Raw genomic sequence first — 20,234 nt, 5'->3', positions numbered from 1 at the left:
AGGTCATAAAGCCCGCCTCCTCCATGTTAACAGATGGGACATGAGTCAATCTATAAAATCAAAATACACGCCAAATACATTTTTCTTAAACATGGTTTCTGTCATTATAGTTAGTTCTTATCATGCTGATTTACATCCAAGTGTTAATTTTTCTGACAAGTTTATTTTCAATTAGTTATTTGATGGTGTAAAAAGGATGATTGACAGCTCTGTTGCTCCTGCAGCCGATCAGTTCCGGATTAGCAGAGTAGAGGACGAACGGCGAGAGGAGACGTAACTAAAACAATCACTACAGTCATTGAAGTTTCCATTTCCATTTCCATTTATATATACAGTCATTGGTTCCAACATCCAATTCATATGGCTTCTAGCTCTAAACAGTACACACAGGTGTTTGGTATGGCATGACTTAGTAGGCAACACTTATCATTTGTATGTTACTTAGTAGTAGTATGTCTAAAGGCCTCAAGGCTGAGTAATCTTTACCAATAAACTGTATCTGATTGTAGCTACACTGACGACACTTGTTAGTAGGATCATTTCATCGTTGTTCGTTTGTCATTTCATGAGATTTTTGACACTAAAACAAATTCAGTATGTCACAGCAGTATCCTTAAATGAACACTGAACTTCTTGAAGAAAATAAATGTATTTACCTGAAGAGCGTATTCAGAAAGTTCTGGAAACTGATTTCTTCCTTACAGCTTTCTACCTCAGCTTCTGACACAAATCAATGAAGGCTCTTCAGTCATTCTAATATTTAACATGGTTTGTCAAATTGTCAGACATTGGAGGAGAGAAGTGAGCTGAAAAAGGTCAAAGTCCAGCCATCGCAGGTTACTCCAGTCCACACAAAACATACACGGCTATATAATCAGGGTTTAGTTTGTACAAGGTTTTTGTTGATGCAGAAATGATCAATATATCTTATATTTAGTTTGTTTGAAACCACTTGGTTCCTTATTTCTGGGGGTGGCAGTTTTTCCTTTTTTAACCAGGCTTTGGATATTCAAACTATGTTCATAAGTAGGATCAATCCATTGTTGGTTTTGGTCTGTTACATAAATTGTTGTCAGAAAGCTGAACAAGCGTTTGTCAATAAAAAGAGTGTCTTTGCCGATCACGTTTTCTTTGGTTGGTTATTCGCAGAACTTAAAAAGCAACTATCTCAACCGCCCTATCTGTTGTCTGTCGTGTCTTGGTTGAGTCTTTCCCTAAAAGGAAGGTGTCCTTGTGAGTGATGTATCCATGTGACGTACTATGGTTGGCTTATTACAGGAAGTGAGACTCTCCTGTGTGTGACAGAAATGCACAAGGATGTACCGCGAGCACACTAAAGAGCACAGCGGTCAGCAGAAAGTGTCGAGCGAAGCTGAGGTTCAAGTAAAGCGGTTTGGTTTAGTGAAAAGGGCCTTCTATTGTATTGAGTGAATAAAGCACCTGCTTTATGCACTGAACCACAATGTCTCATGACCTGTCCCCACTACTTAGCTAGTTCGCCAGTCAGCAACACGAGCTAAAGTCAATTGACAGTCCAGCTACAGTTCAGAGGGAAGCTAGGGAAGGATGACGTTATACTAAGTTGAAATAGATGATCAGTGTCATCGCTGGTTCTCTCAACCAGTTAGAATCCTACTGCTATAATGTTAGCATGTGGTTAACAAGCGGCTTGCTTTGTGTGTGTGTTTGGAAAGTTTATATTTTAAAGACTCATTATTTATATGTTGTATTTCAGTTCAGCGTTTTCTGCGCTCAGCGTCCTCAGCACAAAAAACACCCTCGGCATCAGCTGTTTTTTATTGCTGTGCAACTTTTGGAACACCGACCGCGCTGGTCAATGTCACTTCTTCCTCACTGACCAATCAAAACAACAAGGGGCAGGACTTCAGATATAAACTTTGTCAACAACAATGGTGGAGTAGAAGCGGATCGTTTTGTTTTTTCGAGGGTACAATTTTCAGGTCTAGAGCAGCTGCTAATGCCAGGATACGATTCCTTCACATCATTTTTATGTTTGCTTTGTAAAATTTCATTAAATTAAAGCAAATATTAAGCATACAGAGCGATTTAAAACAGACTTAACGATCACTACCGAGTGAAGCGGAAGTGCCGCCAGACAACTTTCATAACCTAGCAACAGTAAGCGCCGGCGAGAAACGCTCTGAAATTGAGGTTGTGGGCGCTGCTGGCGCAAAAAACGGCGTTAGCGGACGCAGGCCCATTAAAATGTTACTAACATTCTTTTTAGCCATGGAACTCAAACCATCGCTGATGCCCCCGGAAATATAACTCAGATAACCAAACTAATAACATTAATGTTCAACAGCTATTTGACCAATGGCTTATGACTAATTATGATAAGTTGACTAAGAAAATCCTCACTAGAAGGCATCACAAGAAAGAAAACATCACATAACATCACAAGACTCATTCTTACCATAATGACTATTTTTGTTCTCTTTAAAGTGTGGTGCAGAACATTTTGCTCTAGGAAGGAAAAGACGCTGTCATGCATCTTTTTAACTTTAAATACTAGAATCTATTACATTTTCCCACGCCTTTTTCCATGAAGGCGGAAACCATGCTTTAAATCTGACCTTGATTAACATACCGAAACCCTGAAAGGAAAAGACAGAGTGCCAACAGTTTATAAATAAATAATGGAGTAAAGGGTCCATTCATTGAAACACCTGGCCAACTTTTTGTATCCAACACCAAAAATAAACCTCCGCTAATCAACCAGTGCCTGATTTTACAAAAAAGACAAGTGACAAAGAATGTGAGGAATTATGCAACAGGACAAAACTAAAATAGCAATGCCCCGATGGCACAGCAGCACCAGGTATAAAAATGGCTTCACATTACTTTGCAAAACATCCCCCCGGAGCAAACATCCTCCTCCCTCAAATACTTATTGTTTCCTTTTTACTTGCTCGGACTTTGGCAACATCATCTGCGGGGGGATCCACTTAAAATTCACAGCGACGTCGACATTGTTTCAGAACAGGAGGGAGAAGGAGAAGTGCGTGCGTGTGTGTGTGTGCGTCTACAGGCTTGGAAAGTGCTGTGAGGGAAAATGCTGACTATAAATAACCAAAGAAACCTGGTTATTTTTCCTTTTGTTGGCCGGTTGCCATCAGATCTAAACCGAGAATAGACGGAGCACCGGAGCAGCTTGTGTCCAGCTTGGCATCCAGTCATCATAAGGAGGCAGAAATCTAGTGGGAGAGCGAGATGAAGAGTGAGAGAGATAATGTAAAAGGGGGGACAGAAAGCAAGTCCCCGGACCACTTCAAGAAATATAAATGCACCCTTGTGGCTTCTTGGGAAAAAAAACATTAACTTCATGCTCTGTACTCAGCAGGATCTTGAACATAACTAAGTAAGAGAAAAGGAAGGTGTCTGCAGCCTGGCAGTTAAACAATGGGCTTAAATCATGTCGAATTTGAAGGTGGAAACAAGTTCCAACTGTTACTTCTCTCCTGTGAGTTTTCACGGAAATACTGTAGAAAATCTACCGAACATGTTAGTAACTGTGAGCGCTGTGCGGGCAAACACCCTGTCAGACCATATAAAAGGTGACATATGATTAGTAAGGCTTTTGCAGTGTGTGCTGTGTTTGCAAAGGTGTGTGTGGGTCCGTGTGCGAGTGCGCACGTGCATGACAGTTCTGCCGGCGTCTCCTGCGAGTTCTCAGATTTCAACATGTCAGAACTCGTCCTTCAGGTGAGAGCGCAGCGTGTAGGAGTATGTTTTTATCAGCTATTGCCTCAATCATGACATAATAACAAAAGGCCAACGGCAAACTGGCAGGCAGGTCTGGCAGGCTACTGTACCGACGAGGCGGACTGATACTGTGTGCGTGTGTTTGTGAGCCAAAACGTACTGTACAGAAGACCTTTTCATGTAGAATATTGTAGGGATGTTTGACTGGACAATAAGAGTGGACTGAGAAGAACAAAAGTACAGACGGAACTATAAAAGCTGCAAAGCGCTACTATAACACTGTGATGTTAACGTAAGGAGAGGGAATTAAGTTGCTCTTCCAGTCTGAATGCAGCAGTTCAGGAATAAGCGGTGAAAACCATGAGGTCAAACAGAGACATTTGAAATCTTTCCTCCAGGGACAAGGTTGCAAAACTTATGAAGATTTTTAACTTTCATATTTCTTAACAGCAGCAATGTTTTGGTCCAACATGGAATGGAGAAAAGGCTAAGGGTCAGGTTACTGTATGAAAAGTGGCAAAAGTCCTTATATGCCTTTGAATGTGGACTTAAAGCTCCTGTGAGGAGTTTTTTGTTATGACAGACTGAAATTAATTCTGATGACTCTGTACGAGCTACAAAGGCAAACCAGACCATCAGCAAGAACATTGATGATTTCTATATGTTTTTTTAAAATGCCTTAAAGGACCAGTTCGCCGATTTCCAACCTAAGTCCTATCATGCTATTATGGGGAGCTAATGCCATTGTGGTAGGGAAACAAAGCAATTTCGCTCTGTGCCCGTGGAGGACGCTATCTGCTTCTCCAATGCGCCCTGGAAAAGGGAGCTTGCTAAACTACACTTCCTCAATCTAGGACGCCAGCCTCCAACGCCATGTCTCGTTCAGAATCGTCAGGTTGGAAAAGTAGACTGCAGACCTGAAGATTTTTTAGACGATCCACTGGTATAATACTTTCAGTATTTCAGTTTCTGTACCGCTCTGAGCTGTTGCCTGCTGCGATCAATGTCCTTGACTGGAAAACGGTAGTATTTCACTCTAGCATCTCTCTGTGGCGAAACCACAAGCTGTTTGTACAACTTTCTCCACAGCTATGACACCTATTTCAAATTTTATTACTTCTATCGATTACAAAGAACACCAGGTTTGACTGACAGTGGCTTTTTCCGGGGGCGAATTGCTCCTTTAAACCGCTGGCGGGGGGCTAGGTGTCAGACGAAGCGGTTAACTGCACGCTGCCTTTGTTTACATTTTCCAGGGCAAGTGAGTGGTACATATGACTGTTAAAGAAAGGAGGATACGATTATTTGTTAAAATCCACCACTTAAGCATATACAGGACCAAATCGGCCAAGAGATACGAGGTACGGCTTTGTCCACAGGAGGCGACCAAAATCAACAGAAACGGAAAGTTCGTCACAGGAGCTTTAAATTTACTGGATGTTCAAGCTCTTCAATTCGCTTTTAAAAATCGTGATTCATACAAACATTCCACAGGAGGAATTTTAGAGCTCAAAACACTCAAGAAAAAAAAGTAGTAAGTAAAAGTAAATGCTCATAATGAATAAGTCAGAAAGCATCCAGTATCATCATCATTTTTTCCTAGGGTGTAGGAGCCTCCTACACTCCCACACAGCATGTCATAAGACAGTCGAGCAAAGGAAATGTACAAGGTGAGGAGTAGTTAAGGAAAATGGCAGAAGTGAAAACAGAAGCCGGTCTGGTATATTTAGTGCTGTCGGAGACAAAAGGCAGAACCTGCCCTGCAGCATTCAGAGGCATTAACGCTCTTATCTTCTCTGCTTGAATAATACCTATGCTTCGTCTCTGAGGGTGAGAACAACGCCAACAATGTCATCAGAACTGCTGGAAACATGTTTGGATAATTGAGTGTCTTTTGTTGGAAAAATACTAGAATGCTACACAGGAAATTAACTTGATGGCTACATGCCTGTTGTGTTTTACTTGTGCTTTATTTAGCTCAGCTTTTCAAGTAACAAGTTCTCTATCTGTGTTGCCTCTTTAACATCCTGATGACAAAACAACATGTACCAGAATATTTCCCCTCTTTTTGCAGAGTAAGCCGTTTATATTACGACAGTTGTCCTGTGGATATGAATGTGTGTATGCGTCAAACAGAGCCAGAGAGAGAGAGAGAGATAGCGTGAACAGAGAGCTCAGTGACTTCCTGACCTCTTCATGTAAAAAAGCATGTGGTTCAGTTTCAGTGACTAAAACTAAGATATGCCCGCCTGCATGTCTGCCTCACCGTCCCCAGAAATTCTTTGAAATGTTTAAGTGGGCTGCACGAAGAAACTGTTGGATAAAGTGGAAAGATCACATGTTGTAGTAAATCCCTGCTTTTATTGTAAATAGCTGAATTCACCAATTCAGGAGAGGAACAGAAAAACAGCAGGGTATCAAAAGTTGCATGTAACACAACAGCTGCCACCTTGCCTCACTCTTCAGGAAATAACTACTTTTTTTACCATTTGTGGTTTGAAGCCACAACAGGCAGAATTACCTGAAAGGGCCTGCCCCTTCTGCACCTAAATGATGAAACAGGAGAGTAATGGAAAACCGTGTGCACACAGAGTGTCAGCCAGAGGTCTGGACTGCACTCTCGACAGAAACGAGAGTCTCCTCCTGTCTGAAAACCCACTTGCTTTGTTGGTACTGAATTTACTCATGACACTTTAAAGGTTGGCAGTGTAGGAGGTCAGAAACCATGTCTGCTTGGCAAGCTCTGAGTAAAACAGCGACCAGACAACCACTCTCTGATTTCTATTTGATTTATGTCTAATTTTTGTGTTTCAGCTTCAAAAGTTTGGAGTGAAGAACTTCTAAACATCAGGTCAACCTCAGGTCAGGTTGAGGGGGAAGCAAGACTTCTTACAAACTGGCACAAGTTGAAGAAAATGTTCTTTTCTGGATTCTTAACAGCTGAGTCATCGATATATTTTATATTCATGCACACACAGGTTTGTAATTATGATTGAGGATAATTTTTAATTCTAAAATATCACAACTTCTTCGTGTCTAATTCCTAAAGCTTAGTTCCTCTATTTCAAAAGGCGGCTGGTTCGTCTGAAGAATAAGCACAATGCACCATATTCACGAGGCGGCCCTTTTTCCAGACTTGCAAATCGTACAAACGAGAGAGTCTGACCAATCGATTTAATTTTGCCACTTCTTAAGTGATAAGCAACTGAAAATAAAACGGATGTCTAAAATCCAGAAGGGTTAGGGTTAGGGCCAGGCCACAAAAAACACATATTTGAAAACTCTTTAGGTACAGTTAGCTAAGTCGTAATAGCTAAGTTAGCACTCAAAAAATTCTAACTAGCTAACTAGCTAGCTAAATTCTCTAGCTAACATTACTATTAGCTAGCTAAAATGACTGCTAGCTAGTAATGTAACCATTCTTCTCCTTTTATTCATCACTATGAAACAGCAATGTTAGCTAGGATGTGGTTAAATGCTGACGCTAGCCGTTGTCTTTTAGTAGCTAACGAGGTATAACATATGCTGTTGTCCTGACTGTCCTCACTATCGAGTGTCTTTTCAGTTATCATTATGTTATGTATGATTCATCTCATTTATACAATTGTCAAACCTGGAACACATACGACAGTATAACATAATTTGAGTTTACCAAGCCTGAGCGTGTCACCAGTTTAATATGGCCGCCATGTGATAATTCTGAAAATCCGGATACCTTTCTTTGGCTCATTTTACACTATTTGGAGGGGAAAAAAATGAAAGACAATTAGTCAACTACAGGATGTTGAGCTCATTGGCGCTACCAAATAGCAAGAAAACCACATATCAAAGAAAAGTGATAAACCCTCTTGATCAAAGCTTTCTGGTTTTCTCATCAGGTGGTTGACCTACAGCGTTTCCCTGATTAGCACTGATGTCTGTTAACAGACTAAAAGTGGAAGTTGACTCAAAGGGCCATAATCAGATATGCAAATGTATTAAATGCAGCCTTTTATCAGATGTAGCAGTAGATTGGTCTTAGCATTTATTGTAGCAACCCATAGCTCGTGAATTGATTAAACATAATGAACTGAATGACTGTGACACACACACACACACACACACACACACACACACACACACAGGGTACAGGTCCACTCACCCTGTTCATCCCGTTTCGAATCAGAGAATGTTCAGCTCACTGACCAGCGACCAAGTGACAGTGGCAGTGTCAGGAGAAGACACTGTGTGTGTGTGTGTGTGTGTGTGTGTGTGTGTGGTGTCATGCTTTTCCTCAGGAAGTGATGACCAATAGAAAGGGAACTACACACACATTTTCTCTCTCTGACAGAGTCTGGGCTCAGCAAAAGTTCAGACAGCTAACCATCATGTGGTCTCTTCGTGTGTGTGTGTGTGCGTGTGTGTGTGTGTGTGTGTGTGTGTGTGTGTGTTAAAGTGGGAGTCTTTCATTCCCCATTTTGACTGCATGTCTTTACATAATTGTACTGTATATATATATGTGTGTATATGTGCCCATGTTCTTAAGTGTTTCTTGGTATTATATGCTGTCCTGTGTAAGTTGTTGTGCTTGTTTGTGGTGTGTGTGTGTGTGTGTGTGTGTGTGTGTGTGTGTAAAGTGGTAGACATCAGATGCAGATGATTTCCTGTTGCTTCACTCTGACAGGCGACCCCATCATGCCTCTCTGGTTGCACTTCTCTCCGTCCGCTCAGTCACTCACTGCCGATGTGACAGCTGTGACGCACTCACTTCTGCCTCCTCATGCTATACCAACACAACACAAGCCTGCTAGTTCTCTGATTTAGTTTTATAGAAATCATAACTGTTACTTTTTGATCAGAGTATGAGCACAGTTAAATCTCATAAGCTTGAGCCAGCGATCGGAGGATGAAAAGATTTGTGTAGCCGAACACGTCAATTTAACTAGTTTTTAATTCAAATATGGCAGATATAGTTCTTATGTGCAGGTTATTATATATAATTGCTGAAGCTAACTTTTTAAAATGTTTTGTCTACATTCCTTAATTAAAAAAATGCTAAATAAAGCACTGCAAATACAAAGCAAAACTTACGTATAACAAAAGTGATACTGAAAATACTTTTTACTGAAAGAGTGAAGCAATTATCAAAGAAAAGTGACGGAGGAGACGGACTGACTGAAGAGTTCAGAGACAGAGACTCTCAGCTTGTCTGCATCCATCACTCATTCACTCACAGCTGTCACAGTTGGACAGGTAGGGTCAAGTGGTCTCACATTAGCTTGACAGTAGCTTTCACTGCTCCACTTTCATACCTCAAGTGTGCACAGAGACAATAACCAATCCCTCCAACAATGCAGAAGCAATCAGAAAGAATGTTGAACTGTGTGTTTACCAAGAGGGAAGCATCACCAGTTCCTAAAGACCCGCTCCAGTCATGTTTTAAGACTGGAATAATAAATTGTGTCTGATATGTTTTTTTCTGCAAAAATATGTTTAATTTCCCAAGGCATCTCCTTCTTCTCCTTCATTAAAAATGTCCTAATCTGCATAGTCCCCGCCCACTATGCAGATTCCCAACCGTCGCAACGACAAAACGCGTCTCTGCCATCGTTTAGTGGCAACTTGTTGAAACTTCGCTAGCTTGAAATTTGTAATTAGTAGCAGTAATGTTAACGTTAGTAGTCAGTAGTGAGTTTGCAAAAATTACGATGACGGTTACAGCTGGCTCGCGCATCGCCAAAGTGGTTGCCATAGGTTACACACAATGATATGCATAGCGTCGCCCCGTCCATTAACGGGATTGGCTCCTTAGGTTTGTGACGTCGCAAACCTGTCAATCTGAAAACGTGTTGTTCAGCCTGTCCTTGGTACACTGCAGTTTAAAAGCAGACAGGCCCAGCCATGGAGATGACTGCTGATGTTGTCCCTGATATGTCTTGTAGCACATGAAGAACACCACATGGAGATGTTTACAAGGTTAAACACTTGATTTTCACTGGAGGGGGGCTTTAAAAAACTTGTATTTTTTATTTCAGTATCCAATTAAGTACTGTTGTGACTGTTGTGTGAGTTGAGATTTATCATGCACTGAAGAGAATCCATTAACAACTTAACCAAACTGCAACAGCCAACACAACACCCTGTGACAGGTGTCAGAGCACAGTGCCAAGAACTCTGAATCAGATACCACAATAACATTTAAGGCTTGCCAACAACATTGTCTTTGACTCCAACTACACACAGCCAACAGTTTGCAGGTCAAAACTAACAAAAAAAACTTTGATGGTCTCTCTCTGCTCTGTGTCTTGAGCAAAACGGATGAAGTGGGCGCTTTTGCTGCATCAAACCTACTTGGGCATCTTCCTGCAGGGCATGTGTTTTTGTGCGTTAAATCGAAACAGTAACAATTGCTCTTGTTTATGAAACTTTACTTACTGTGCAGTTTGCTCACTCCGCGCTGCTCTCGCTTGCTTGCTTTGAAGCCCTTGTTTAAAATCTGATCATAGATGTTTTTGTTTTAAAAGCTGCAGTAAAAAAAATGGTGTGATCGAATGAGATTGTAGAGAAGTCATACTTTTGACAACTCTAATCATGTGGACTATAAGGCTGACAGCACATCACATTTCAAACACTCTAATTTTGTTTGCTGTTTTCATCCAGTTACCTTTTGATAATTTCTCTCTCTGGCTGTGTTTGTAATCAGCTCAACAATCAGCAGTTTGCAACAAACCCCCCAATGTTTTAGCTGGAACACTCACGCAATGAAAACAGTTCAAACAAAAGAGGCTAATCTAACTTTTCAATCTGTCCAACAAGCTTTTGATCACTGTCACATAATTTAATAATCCATTGTGATAGGAAGGCTTGTCCTGCCAGATACACACACACACTCACACACACACACACACACACTCTGCTTTTCAGGATATGATCTACATTGCTGTCAGAATCATAATGCGACTGGGACGTGAGGTGGGCCTTGTATTACAGGACAACATGCTGAGTGAACTCTACTGAAAAGCATCTGGGGGATTGTAAAGAAACATATTGAACGACTTCATGCCAACAAACATACGCACACGCATACACAAACATTATGCTCCATATATTTGCACATGCAAGGCCATATAAGCATACTGACACTATTTAAAGTCTGATATGGGTGCCAGTATACATCGTCAACGTGGAAGGGGGAAATTTGGGGAGAGATAGTGAAGTATCCTTGCACTGTATATATGTGCGTGTGTATTTGTGTGTGCGCGTGTCTTCTCCAAACTCTCTGGGAATCTGCAGTTTTTAACAATAATCTAAGGACATGAACTTTCCCCTAATTCCTTTAAATAGTATGAGTTAATGGTTGATGAGTCTCTTGAGGCTAAAGAGCTTCCTTGCTGGATAAGGGGAAGGAGTGGTGCAGGCTGTCAAGGCCTCACACACAGACACACACAAATATATATATATGGCATGTTGTCACGCTAAAGGACATACTAGATGTAGTTGAACACGTGTACACAGCTCAGTTGGGGGGCTCCTTCCATTTATGACAGGAGAGCAAAGTCAAAATCGATCTATGTCCCACGCACTGACACACTCACACACACATTTCAAGCCTGAGAGGTGAGAGGTGTTAAACGCAGGGCATGAGGGTCAGAAGACAAGAGAAACGGATGACACAGATAGACAAACATGGAGATAAACAATCTATACAACTGTCATATATGATGATGTCACACAGGCTGTGGGAGTCATGTGAGAAATCACAGCAGAGACCAAACTTGTGTTTTGACGGAGACAGGGAGTGAGAGGAGGGCAACACGGTAGGAAGAGGGAGAGGTACAATGTGGGAAGGGTCGTGGCCTGTTCCTCGAAGTGGAGAGGAAAAGACAGGAGCGTGCTGCCCTCCGCTGCTGTTTAGCTGGACAACAAAACAACACATGACGTGACTCTCATTCACAGAACGTACTGTAAATATGTGTGCCGGGAAGGGTGGTCACAGAAAAACACCGATTTAAAATTGGCTCAGTGAAGATGTGAAATGAGCAAAATAAGTGTCAGAGTTGGCTCAACGACTGGGCCTTTCCTGACCCCATCCCGCAATTGTCCAATCAACCGTAATAAGGCACAGCATGTCCTTAAAGACTTGGCTTTTTCTGCACATTGAAACGTGTGTGAGAGAGGGGCTCTGGGTATAGGAGGTGGTCTTTCATTTCAATTCATAGGAACAAAAGTGTAAGAAATGTATATATACAGAAGTTTTGATTTGCTAGCATGTTGTTAGCAACCCAGATTTATTCTCAGGCCATGAGTTAGCACATTATTAGCTATTTACATTACTTTGTGGGGTTGCAGGATTTATAAAATACCATTGGTTAGTCCTTAAAAACCTAGTCTTGCAATGCTGCTCATCTTCATCAGCCTGTGGAGAAGCAGACTTTTAGGACTTACAACTTTAGCCTCATTATAAGTAAGCTGGAAATCAAAATCAGCCAGAGAAAGCCTTTACAACTAATCCATGGAACAGCATTAGCTTCATTAGCTACAACTGATGAAATAAGCTAGCGACTGTTGGCATTTCAGCTGGCATTCTGCTTATATGTGGTTATATGGAAAGGAAATGGCAGTGGTTTGAATTTCAAGATGTAAATCTGCCCCACCAGCATTCTGAACTTTAGAGTTACCTTACGAAAAGGCTTGACGAGCGTGACAACAATAACTAAGTGGGGCCTTAACAAACTATTGATTTATTCAATCATCAAAGCATAGTTCAGTACAACGACAAATTTAACTGACACTAAAAGTAGAGGTCAAACGATGTTTCCAGAAAGAAGCAAAGCGACTGACAGTCTTTCTGTTCCTGTTTTTTTCCCAAGATCCTTTGGCATTTAAACATTAAAAGCCAATTATAAATTGAGGGGGCGGATAACACACATCATACATCATTCCTTGCCAGACCTGAACTAGTGATGTCTCAAGCTGTGCCCATAGCAAAACTCTTGCACATGAAGTCTGAGTCAGACTTTAGTTCCCCCCAGAGACCCAGCTGTGGACCTGAGGAGATGCTGGTTGCTCCCACATCTTTCTAAAAGGGAAATTAAGACAAAGGTTGCTTGATATTCCACTGTCTGTTGAATAATATCTATGTTAAAGTTCATTGGCACATAATCAAATTTGTGTTGGCTGACGTGTCTTTAGGACCCTGTTTACACTTGGTTTTAAAATGTGTTCGGAACACAAGTGGACAGCACTTAATACCAAGTGCGTTGTGATCCGATCACTGATACCACTTGCTAAAAGTGTAAACAGTAATGTGTTCCGTGTTTGTTCAGCAAGAAAAGTTGGGATGAAGTTTATCAGTTAATTGATTAATCCTCAAATCCCCCCCGCCCCCAAGTAAAAATGTCAGACATTGCTCACGCTTCAGATCCTGAATCGGAAAAAAGGACAGGATCTTAAATTCTGTTTAATTTTTTTGGTGCTTAACTAGGGATGGGGACGAATACTCGAGTACTCGTTGACGTCATTATTCGAATAACGTTACACTACTACCACTTGTTTTCGGCTACTTTAACTGATGTCTGGAAGTACTTTGACAAAAAAGACAACGTGCTGTGCAAGATATGTGGTGTTAAACTTGTATGAATACTAGTTCGATGCTTAACCACATGCGCTTAAAGCACAAGGAGAAGCCAGTGTAGACAGACAACAGGCAGTCGTGCATCACATCATTTGCTATCCCTATTAGCACATGTTGTTGTGATGATACCAGAGCGGAGAAGATTAGCCTGCTAATAAGGAAAAGGGTGACTGGAGATATGCTCCCATTTTGTGGAATGAGAAGGCTTCCGTGAGGTGATGGCGTTTGTTGAGCCGGAGTAGAAGTCACCATCACGCCGGACAACAGCTACGAGAGTGGAAACAATGTATGAGGACAGCGTTAGTTTGCTCAGTAAGCCAATTTTTATTATTATAATCATCATTAAGTTGAATGTATTATTCACGGCGCATCATTACGTGATTATTTTTCAAGGGAAACTGCAGGCTAAAACTGCCGTAAATTAAGTTAATTTATTTTAACGTGATAAGCAACATAGAACAGAAGTCCATACAGTCCGCTATTTCTGTGACGTTTGACAACGGAATGATACGACAATGTTAATTGAAGGGCCTGTTAAGGTTGTTCAATAAATGCATTTGAAATTTCACTTGTTTTCCATTATTGGCTATTTAATGTTCTCTTACAGGCATATAGCCTACTATTTCCAGACCGGGAGCTCTGTCCAACGTATGTTTTTCTTTAACTGCAAAAAATATATATATAATTTGCGAGTACTCGATTACTCGTTCATAATCAAAAAATTTGAGTACTCTAATTACCTCATAAATGAGTACTCGCAAAATTATATATATTTTTTTACAGATAAAAAAAACAAACATACATCCTAACGAACGTCCTGGACCTCCTGGCCCATAAATAGTAGGCTATAGCCGCTATGCGCCTGTAAGAGAACATTACTATCTAACAATTTTACATTAATGTAAATAAATGGCCAACAATAGAAAGCAAGTGCAATTTAAAATGCATTTATTGAACAACATTAACGGGCCCTTCATTTAATGTTGTAACATTCCGTTGTCAAACATCACAGCGGTAGCGGACTGTATGGACTTCGGTTCTGTGTTGCTTAACACGTAACTCACGTTTTCCACTCTCGTAGCTGTTGTCTGGCGTGATGGTGACTTGTACTCTGGCTCAACAAACGCCATCAGCTCACAGAAGCCTTCTCTTTACACAACACTTAACAGGAGCAAATAGCAGTCACTATTTTCCTTATTAGCAGGCTAATCTTCTCTGCTCTGGTATCATTACAACGGCGTGTGCTAACAGGGCTAACAAATGATGTGACGCGAGACTGCCTGTTGTCTGTCTCCACTGGCTTCTCCTTGTGCTTTAAGTGCATGTGGTTAAGCATTGAACTAGTAATAATAATAATAATAATAATAATGATACATTTTATTTGATGGCACCTTTCAGGTCACCCAAGGTCACCTTACAGGAAATAAAAGCATACAATAAAACATCAAACATAATTAAAACCAGACAACAACCTAACCTAGTATTTGTATGATATACATGTTTAACACTACATATCTTGCACGGCACTTTATCGTCATCATTTTTTTTCAAAGTACTTCCAGACATCGCTTTTCCTGTTCACGGCTGACATGCTGCATGTAACTGAGTTAAACTACTTTAGCCGAAAACAACGCATGCGCAGGTGCGCGATACTCGAATAATGATGTCAACAACAAGTACTCGAGTATTCGTCCCCATCCCTAGTTCATAAGGTAATTAGATTACTCGAATATTGAGATTACTGGAAATACCCATCCCTATGCTTAACCATGATGCAGTTGCACAACAAACATACATACTTAGTAGTTTTGGCCCCATCAGATTGTGATCAGACACAATCCTTCATGTGGAGGAAGCAATGAGTCAGTGTGATGCTGAAAAACGCCTGTACTTACATTTCATTTGCTGAGGAAAACAGACCATCTAGACTGCATTAAACGAAACGTAAAGGAGTGTGAACTGAAAACTTGCTTTGATGTCGCCCTGAACGTGACTCACTTCAGATAGCGATGGTGTCGTGTTTGAAGCGTCTTCTCTCCCTGACAGACGTAACGGTTACACCTGGTTCATTTTGGGAAATGTTGCTTAAATCTGCTGGTGTATACAAACAGGGGAAACTATAAGCAAATTCAGCATACTCAGCTTCTTAATCAAACAAATCTGAACATCCATGCCCACAAAAGTTAAACTACAAGGTTAAGATCATCACGTTTACAGACTTTTCCAACCATACAGTAGATGGATGTGAGATCTTACTCTACAACATGGCAAAAATTATCACAATGAAATTATCCTGCTAAAAAATACACTATATTGATTACGTTGTAATTAATACGGAAGGAGATTAAGAATGGCAAACAGATACAGGAAGACACTTTGTAAGTTTATACCGAAAAGAACAGAGGATATCGTAGGATAGAGACATTAATTAACTGGCAAAGCCTTATTTTTTATCATAGGCTTGGGTGGAAATGAATTTACTGTCAAAATGTAATAATCTAATTGTGCAGCAAAATGAGTAGTTTTTTATTACTAGATTAGTAAAAGCAAAATTTGTGGCCCGGAAGTTAATAATTACACCTAATTTCAATCTGAAAACCTTCAGGCTAAACTGCATCAACATCTCAATGTCATGTGATATAAAGATATTAGAGGAAGTCTTTTTGAAAGTGGTAATAACAACAATAAGTGAAGCTGAATTAACTAAACCAGGATGTCAGCGGTGTCGGGGTAAAAGTGGTTAAGAGTCTGTGGGCTGTACCGTGTGTCACTCTCTTTTTATCTGCATATTAATACAGATACAAATATGCATTTAAATGTCTTTCATGCAGTGATTATGTTTAGCTCCTTCACAGGTTTTATATCTAACTTTTTAAAGACACGGCAAACAACTGCGTAGAAGACCGGAAACAGTTGCTTCAGGTATTTAAAATTACCACAGATTGTAGAAAACCAAGACCAGTGCTGGTTTGCAGGCCTATTTAAAATAAGAATCTATTCTATACAGTTCACCAACTCAAACAGGCTTTGTGTGTAAGTGTGTTGTCTACAGAAAGTTAAACATCGGCGATGTGAGGACAACATAAACATAGCGTGGTATCTTGAGACACTCCTTTCATTTATGACAACAGAGCAAAGTCCACATCTGTCTCAGTCATCCGCATTTACACACACACACACACACGCGCGCGCACACACACGCACGCACACACTCATATATACTGTACATAAACACACCTCTCTTAAGGAATTATATAACTTGATTAGCAGCAATTCACTGACTGGCGCTGTATCAACACACTCAGTCAGGCTGTCAGTGACGAGTAAAGCAAATCCTGCACAGATTTACATTTCCTGTGTTTGTTTTCAGATATATCTTACAACAACTCGTGGCATTACGAGTTTGATGATGGCGCTGCAGAACTACCTTGGTCTGATGTAAAACTGCTCGGGAGGCCACCTCATACACCAACGTGTTTGTGGGCTGACAGAAGTGCTACTGTATGGAGGCAACATCCTAAGGGAGTACATTAGTTTAATTGATAGCAACAGAGAATAGCTATGTTTTTAGGTGCTCTTAGCCTTTCCAAGAAGAAGCTTCTCTCAACTTCTAAGATGGCTAACTTTGTATTTTTTTTTAAGCTTATTTTTTGGCTTTTTTTAGGATTGCTGAAGATAGGCATTATAGGGGGCAGAGAGTGGGGGATGACATGCACCAAATGATTAGCAGACCGGGAGTTGAACCTGAGATCAGTGCATTGATGACTGGAGCCTCTGTACGTGGGGCACCTGCTCTACCAACTGAGCTAAACCAGCGCCCCTCCAAGACAGCCAACTTAAATTTGAAAAAGTGCATTCAGGAGATTCCTCAATAAGCACAACCATCATCAACTAAGCTATCCATCAAAAATCAGTGCGGGCTGTAAGCACTAGCAAGCAACTAGTAAACAGCTAGCCACTAGCAAGCTACATTTCACTGTGTACTTGGAGAAATAAAATGCAGGGCACGACATAAGCACTGGCCCGGTGGCCCGACGGTATGTTTGTAACCCCCCGGGCCAATAGATTAGCTATTTAACTGGCCAAGTGTGCCAGTAGGATCTACAAGCCCACAATGTAGACAATATAGTAGCCCTCCCGAGATTCACAGTTCTGATGAATGGGACGAATTACCCAGCGGTAATCTCAGTCCAATGTCAGCATCACTGCAGGCATTTTGGCTAATGCTGTCAACAACACGTTACACGTTACAAGCTACTTGCTGCACTCGCGACAGATCAGCTGTCATTCTAGAACACGCTAATTGACGTTAGCAAGCAGACCGTCCTCAGAGCTGACGTGCCGTAGACTGTTTACCTTTAACGGCCACAGGAAGTAGGAGACGGTAAGATTTTGTTTCATTAAATTACTCTCACGGGCTGATCACGCTAATTAAACATACATTTGCGTAAGTATTGGCAGGTTACATACTCAATCAATCTATTACAACTTATTAATGCGGGTGTCAGACTTGCTGAACCAAGAGTGGTGAAAGAAGCCTCTTTATACCCATATGATTATTTTGGTCTATTTTTATGAGTTCATAATAATTCCACACATATTCATTAATAAGAACCCTTACAGAGAAACAAAATAGCATGTTAAAATAATACCGAAATAACAAATTATTTCAGGGCCAGTGAATTTGTAAAGTTAGTGCCAGTGGAAAATTGTGCTCATTGTCGACCCCTGAAATGGCATGGGTGGTGTTGGTCAAAAAACAAACTTAAATAATATAATATAAAAAGAAATACTTATAAGAGGGAAGAGATGGTAAGTTGATGTTTAACAGTCTAGATTACTCTGTAATAATAATCTGTAATAATTTTTTTTAACTGACCTGTAGACGGTACAAAAGCAAACCACTTGATATAAATCAAAATACAAAAAAACAATGGGGTCGAGTTAGATAAAGTAATGATATACAGCTAAAGGCTTTACTATATACACTTAATATACAAACTAACCCAGATATAAAATATAAATAGAATAGATGATGGTTTTATGGATCACTGAGATTGCATTGACTTATTATAAAACTGTTTCAACACAAGAATGACCAAAACTTTAAAATGAATGTAAAAATATTAAATTATATTAAAATGCTAAAAGGATATAATGACATTAATCCAGATCAACTTTGTTAATCGAAGAAATGACCTTTTATTACTTCTCTTCTACTTCTCTAAAATACTGTTTGTTTCTCAACCACAATTTCTTATTTCTCCTAATTTTAAATAGCCAAGTTGCATCAGTAGCGACATTTTGACATTTAATAAACCCAAGGTATCATTGTGATAAAAACCCTTTTAAATATAACACAAATTTAATGTGGCATGCCCCAGTAACTTCATCATTTAGGATTATGTTTAAGAAACTTAAACTTTCTAAAACTGTCTGTCTTTTTCTATTTTATTTTTAACAGTCAAGTCTGCTTTTTACTGACAACTTCCCCAAAGTTTATCTGTAAAGGTCTTTTATAAATACATGTTTCGCATTGTTGTTTTCTAGTAACTTTATTACCAAGTGTGAGAAGACATAACAGCATTTCTCTTAAAGACCACACAAATGTTTTAAACTGGCAGCTTTTACTCAAAGTTTGATAAACTTGTGTGTATGTATGTGACAAATAATCTTTCATAGTGTGAATTTGCATATAGAGTTATTATTGTGAGACAACGTAGAGCGCCACCTCCGCTTAGATGCAACACTACAAGAACTAATAGAATGGCTACAGTGAAAGCCGATCTAATGGTAAAGTTTAAATATCTCAAGCATAATAATCTCAGTAAGACAACTTCTTTAAATTGCAGAGGGAAGTTGTTAGAAACTAATCGCTGCCTGGAAGGGAGGCATAACGTCATGGGTCGGCTGTTAAATAATGTAAATTAACAACATGAACAACTGCATATGCAAGTGACAAAAATGTATTAGTAAACATGACTGAATTTTGCCATAAGAACTATAAATATAAAGAGCTTTAAATATTTTTAAACACTTAGTTTAGATCTGTTGATGAATGATTCACTGCAAAACTTTCGCCCTGTTATCACACGTTTGACATGATGATTACACCAAGCGATGGGGAGAGAAATCTAAGAATTATTGTGAACAAAGATTTGCACTGCTGGCAATACAGGGCTAAGTCTTTTCAAATGCCAGTGTTATATGGTAATTAAACAACATTAGGCCGGTTCCTATGAGCCTCCACGTAACCACGTTAGCTGTAAGATTGTGTCCACACATATTTGCTGAGTCACAACCAAGAATTTCCAGTTAATGCAAACACAAACAAAAAACAACTGCCTGAATGTTGTGCAATATCTGCAAATCTCTCACCTAATACACAATATAAAGACTTGAGAGAATATAAATATTAAATATATATTAAGTCTTGTTTTACATACAAATGGTTAACACAAATCTACCTCCTACATTGCACAGAGTTATAAACACCAATGAAGGGACATTGAATTGGTGTCTTGTACTCACCTGAGTAGTTATGACCACTTTGATGGTTAAAATCTCTGCCTGGTGTTTGCATGTCAAACTCACACTGTTGCCCTGCAGACATACTATGGACCAACACCTGACTGTGTGCCAGTTGTCAGTCCTGTGACCGCACCCCCCACCCCCACCTTCACTATCCCATCGCCTCCCCCCCCCATCTGCACACCACCGGTAGTCTGTCACATTGTAAAAACTGTTTTCCTTCACAAGATACAACAACTGTCAATATTTCTACTCCGGAATAAAGAGGAAAATTGGTCAGGGATGGAGAATTCAATATGTTTCAAGTGTTGAATGTCTCTGCCCCAATAACTTCGAGTTCGAATTGTGTTGATATTTTAAGAAA

General features: G+C 40.1%; 1 protein-coding gene across 1 annotated transcript in view; it reads right to left on the bottom strand.

Moving 5' to 3' along the window:
• Window positions 1-19,952, bottom strand: part of pparg (peroxisome proliferator-activated receptor gamma) — a 34,080-nt gene extending 14,128 nt beyond the window's left edge. The window contains exon 1 of the mRNA XM_069677550.1: window positions 19,871-19,952. Coding sequence (XP_069533651.1) covers window positions 19,871-19,952 — 82 coding nt within the window. The remainder of the gene's footprint in view (window positions 1-19,870) is intronic.
• Between the last annotated feature and the right edge of the window lie 282 nt (window positions 19,953-20,234).

Source organism: Semicossyphus pulcher, unplaced genomic scaffold (assembly GCF_022749685.1).
Source record: "Semicossyphus pulcher isolate SPU_LCO1_2020_fin unplaced genomic scaffold, fSemPul1.0.p SCAF_3, whole genome shotgun sequence".
In the NCBI taxonomy this organism is placed as follows: domain Eukaryota; kingdom Metazoa; phylum Chordata; class Actinopteri; order Labriformes; family Labridae; genus Semicossyphus; species Semicossyphus pulcher.
The sequence above is the reverse complement of the archived record's forward strand: the minus strand, read 5'-3'. Positions and strand labels throughout refer to the sequence as shown.